The 5,544-nt window shown below is 33.7% G+C and overlaps 1 protein-coding gene across 1 annotated transcript in view; it reads left to right on the forward strand.

The window, feature by feature from the left end:
• LOC21408978 (putative leucine-rich repeat receptor-like serine/threonine-protein kinase At2g19230) overlaps positions 1 to 2,752 on the forward strand; it is a gene marked incomplete at its 3' end in the record, with an annotated part of 20,321 nt that extends 17,569 nt beyond the window's left edge. The window contains exons 8-12 of the mRNA XM_024166728.1: positions 1,050 to 1,244; positions 1,429 to 1,555; positions 1,874 to 1,936; positions 2,046 to 2,262; positions 2,336 to 2,752. Of these exons, the coding sequence (XP_024022496.1) occupies positions 1,050 to 1,244; positions 1,429 to 1,555; positions 1,874 to 1,936; positions 2,046 to 2,262; positions 2,336 to 2,752 (1,019 nt within the window). The remainder of the gene's footprint in view (positions 1 to 1,049; positions 1,245 to 1,428; positions 1,556 to 1,873; positions 1,937 to 2,045; positions 2,263 to 2,335) is intronic.
• Positions 2,753 to 5,544: the final 2,792 nt, after the last annotated feature.

The raw sequence follows: 5,544 nt of genomic DNA on the forward strand, positions 1-5,544 counted from the left end.
AAGGCAAGATTACGTGCCTGATCTTATCCTCAATTATTTCCTCTAAACAGATTAAATTTATACTGATTAGAGGTAATTAGTTTAGCTCACGTAAGTTAATCTACTACTTACAGTCCAATATTAATTTCTGAATAATTCAATATTGTTTTATATTCTTACTCGCGTAATATTTCAAACTGTTTCAAGTCTTAAAATTAATTTTAGACTGAACAAATTCTAAATTTTAATTTTCTGTATTCTATCCCGAGAATGACGTTTCTGACAGTGTCAACTCCCGAGCTCATATTGTACCCATCTACTATAGGTATTTATCTTGCGACTTTAACCTAACTGTCTAGCAATTAAGGATTTTTTTCTTCTTTTAAAATGCCAGTGCGTTTTTTTTATACGCCGCTAACATCGTGCCGTGCTTAGAGATTCTTGAAATTAAGATTCTCAAACTATACTTGTACTGAAAATTATTCCGCCTTAAAATACGGCGAGAATTTATCGATCGAATTTACTTGATCGAAACATGAACTTAACATGAAATTTGCTATAGAATTTAGGAATACATATATTAATTCCATAAATCCTCCATTCACAATATAACATAATATTTTCTAAGAAAATCCTTGGCTTAAAAATACATGAATTGTATTATTTAAGGTCTGGAATTTTCTCAGTCATTACAGAGAGAGTGAGTTTGAGAGAACGAGAGAGTGAGAGAGTGAAAGAGAGAGAGTGCACCGGAACGACAAAGGAAAGAAAAGGAAAATGAAGGAAAAAGGAAAAAGAAAAAGAAAAAGGAAAATAGACAAGTGTCCAATATTCAAAATGACAGTCTAGAAATGTGCTCGTACACACTTCTAGGTAAAAATATAAATACTGAGAATATTTAAATGCCTTGAAATTATTCAACTCTACACGTCAGAAATATTTATTAAGTAATAACCAATTAATTAATTCAGTTCAGGTACACTAATAAATCTTAATTATCTTAATTAATCTTATTTAATTCTTCGGGCCGTTACACTTTAGGTATACTTTTTTTTTTTTTTTGGTCAAAGCCAAGTTGTCATGTTCTTACACTCGATTACACGGTGAGTACAGAGTCCATTGGAGGGAGGGTGCCAATTTTCTCAAGAAAGCAAAAATTTAAATATTCAGAGATCCAAAGGTTTACCAACAACTTTGAGAGGGTACTGGGTCGAGGCGGGTTCGGAGAGGTTTACCATGGCAACTTAAATGGCAACGAAGTAGCAGTTAAGATGCTCTCTTCGTCATCTCTTCAAGGGCATCGTCAATTCCATGCAGAGGCATGTTACGTACTATTCAAATTCATATATAACAAATCAATTTTTGAGCAATCTAATTATATATGTTTGTGTATCCCCATATACCGAAACTGCTAAGATGTGACTGACTTTCATTTATTGTACTCCACAGCTTAAACTACTTCTGAGAGTTCATCATAAAAACTTGACTACTCTTGTTGGGTATTGCGAGGAGGGAACCAATGTTGGGCTCATCTACGAGTATATGGCCATGGGAAACTTACGATCTCATCTTTCAGGTTTGCTCCTCTTTGAGCTTATTTCCTTTTTAATTTTCCCTCTAACAACGTCTTATATCTTGTTTGTTTAATAAGCTTTATTGAAAAAGAAAAATTAAAAAAAAAAAAAAGAAAAATCATACTAATCCATAAAATATTTAAGAAATAAACGAAACCAAAAAGGCGACATAACAAATAAAAGGAAGACGGGAAAAGAGCAGACGACTTGTACTATTTCCTCAATTCAGATATTCCTACTTTTAACCCAAAGTTTATAGGACGTTATATAAATGGATTTCTACTGTTAAATTGTTTTACAATTTTTTTGATAAATTTTAGGTAGAAGTACAAACATACTGAGTTGGGAAGATAGACTTCGTATAGCAATAGACACTGCACAAGGTCAGTACTAAATAAGATTGTTTGGTCGGCATTTTAAGAAAATTCCTGTTTCTTTGCATTCTGCCATTTTTAATTTCACGGATACGCAAACAATGTTGACGGATTCTAGGATTGGAGTACTTGCACAACGGCTGTAAGCCGCCTATAGTTCACCGCGATGTTAAGTCTACTAACATCTTGTTGAATGAAAAGCTACAAGCTAAGCTGAGTGATTTTGGCCTGTCCAAGATTTTTCCAAACGAGGGTGGTGCACATATTTCAACAAGTGACAGCACTCCCGGTGTATCAACAAGTGTTGCAGGCACTCTTGGATACCTTGACCCTGAGTAAGTACGTGCGCTTTATTAAATTTAGGCATTGAACTAAAAGATGTTAGTTCATACAATTTTCTATTTGTAGGTACTACGAATCAAACTGGTTAAATGAGAAAAGTGACGTCTATAGCTTTGGAGTCACTCTGATGGAGATAATCACAGGTCAACCGGTGTTAACAAAAACTCAAGATAATAAACACATAGTTCAGTGGGTTAGTTCCATGCTTGAGATGGGGGATATTAAAAAGATTCTTGATCCGAGGATTAAAGGAGATTTTGATGTTAACACTGTGTGGAAAGCCGTTGAAATATCAATGGCTTGTGTTGCACCAAGTTCTAGAGATAGACCAACCATGAGTCGGGTAGCAACGGAACTAAAGGACTGTTTGACAACACAATTAAGTACTGCTAGAAAGGACGTCTCTCATGTGGCTACATCAAAAGACGACTCGGACGAAATGATCTCCAGAAATATGATCACAGAACTAACTCCCCAAGCAAGGTAATAAATAAATTAATTAATTAAGAAACATAATAAAGACTGGCAATACATGTTGAATGTTTTTGTTATTTTCTGTTTCCTGTCTTGTTTTCCTCATTTAATTTTTTACATGTATCATATTTTAGTTATTTAAAAGTTCCATTAGTACGCAAGTTTTGTAACATATACGTAATTACTTGTATTATATTTTAATGTTTCTATACGATCAATCCGGCCGTCCATTGTTACAAAGCAGTTTGTTCTGTATTTATTCGTCCATCCTTAAAAAGCAGTTTGTTCTACTAATTCCTCCATTCTATACGAATGAAATGTTTATCCCTGTGCTAAATGTCCTATAATTCCCTCATCGATCATTTATCTTTATTTTTCCATTGGAAGAGATGAAGAGACCTAATATCCTGGGAAGTATTTTTGGAACTAGATTGAATGAAAGTCTAACCCAAAGTGAAAAAGACTTTCACTCTCAGAGTGTGTTTACCAAACAGCAAAGAAATGTGATGAGAATAGTAAGAGGATTAGAAAGAAAAGTAAAGTATTAATTTTCTTTCTAGTGTAATTTCCTTATCTTTTATATGGTGTAATAGTAAACAATCTAATTCCTTTTTTATTGTTCACTAAACTAATTAGCATGGTACTTTTTTAATATAATTACTAAAATGTCATTTTACACAATTAGATAATCACCGGCTTATAATATGAGAACTTGTTAGATCTAGGTTAATTACGTTCAGTTGCTCGAGCAAAAGAAAGTGCAGAATGTAAAGGAACACACAATATGATATCGTAGTTCGGTGCGCACACCTACTCTCTGTGGGGCCACGCCCAGACAATAAATAATTTCACTATACTTCAAAAATTACAACACTGACGGACTTATTCACTCAAGGACTCCCTCCTAGACTATGACGCCGCTATGATGAAATCGCACAATGACTCTATTTAGCGTGCACCACACGTCTTCTAAATTGCACGGCGAACTCCCTTCGACCGACAGAGCTTCCTCCCAAAAGCAACAAATCCTTCTCCTGAAGGACGATCTCAATAACACACAAGGCTTACAAAAACTCACAGACTCTTTTCTAAAAATATTCTATTAAACCCCCGTCAATTATGAGCTGCGATGAAACCTTTAAATAAAACCTCTTAGACTTCACACGAATATCTTCCTCAAAACATCTGTGAGCTATCTTATCAAAGCTCCTCCAAGTTCTCTCCACGTTGAGCATCTTTTTTAAATTCAAACTAAAACTGGATCTCCTTTTGAATCCGGATTATGCATAATATCTTCATGTTTTTTGCATCACCTTTTGCGGCATTAATATGTGCATTTGAATTTCAAAACCGAATTCAACATACAACATATAATCTTCATGTTCTCTTTAATATGTTTGCTCCACGTCAATGTACAGAAAAAAATACACGTCCATGTACAATATGTATATATGTGTGTGTATATATATATATATATATATATTCCAAAGATAAACTTTGCTTGATGTCCACATGTCATATCTCTCATTTATCTTCAAATCTACTTTTGTAGATAAAGCTCTCTTTGAAATTCAAACACAATCCATATCTCTAAGAAATCTGCACACAACATGTCTTATCTTCATTTGACCAAGGCTTTATCCTCATCTCTGTGTAATCTTTAACTTCAAATCTGATTCTGAATCTTCTTTTGTAATACAAAATCTTCTTGAACCTGTTTTTTGAATTTTTACAAGATTGCTAATAAATTGTCAACTAATAAAAATACTTAACAGAACTTATTATGGGTGTATAAATAAATTTGGCATTCATCATTTTTGACAAAGAAATCAATTCTAATGTGATAGAAGAATCCATTTTCTCTCTACTCATTCCTTATACAAAAATACTAAATGGCCATGCGGAGTCGTTCAGCTCTGCAAACACATGGTGTGGGTTCCATGTCATTGTGGGAACCACATGGGGCCCACTCCATGTGTCTGCGGAGCTGCGGCTCTGTGGAGTTGCGTCTTCCAGACCGGTTTAACACTGCTCTTCCTTATAATTATGCGGGGTCCACAAACAGCTCATAATTGATTTTGTAGCTTTCAAATGATTAAATAATGGGAAATCAAATTATTGCCCATTTTCCTTTTTCCTTTTATATAAAGTAAACTCGCCCTTAATTTAGATATCTTGGGGCCATTACCAGTTAATTGTCTGAATTGCGTTTAGAGTCAAAAAAAAGATTCGTTTATAACTTGAAATTCGTCCAAAAGTTTAGGTGAAACTTTAAAAAATTGTTTATCAGATGATGCTTGTATGAATATATATATATATATATATGGTTAAAGTTTTTATTCGAAAGAGCTTTTCGAAATTAAACTATGAACTAAGGCTAGGTGCAGGAAATTACCGAAATCTGAACTTCAGGAGTTTCGTTGCTTAACTCATTAATTTTTCAGAGTAGAAAGAGAACCATTCCCGATTGCTGAGTAGGAATTAAAGCCCTTTTTTTCTTATGACCTAAAATATTGAATATTGCCAACGTCACAAAAGAATATATAATGTATATCCTATCCTCGATGGAATTGAATTAGTCACTACGATGACGTGCTACTGTGTTTTTTTTAAGTGTTCAATTGAATAAACAAATTACTAACGGGCTTAAAAGATAGATTACAGTCCCTGTTGAATTACTTCCTTATTTTGAATTCAGTTAGCATTTGGCTTAATAAAAATTGCTTATAATGCAAGTCGTCTCTTTTTCTATATTTGATGATTAACCTCTGAAGTCAGTCAACAAATAAATAAAGACATAA

The sequence above is a fragment of the Morus notabilis genome, unplaced genomic scaffold (assembly GCF_000414095.1).
Source record: "Morus notabilis unplaced genomic scaffold, ASM41409v2 Scaffold307, whole genome shotgun sequence".
Classification (NCBI taxonomy): Eukaryota; Viridiplantae; Streptophyta; class Magnoliopsida; order Rosales; family Moraceae; genus Morus; species Morus notabilis.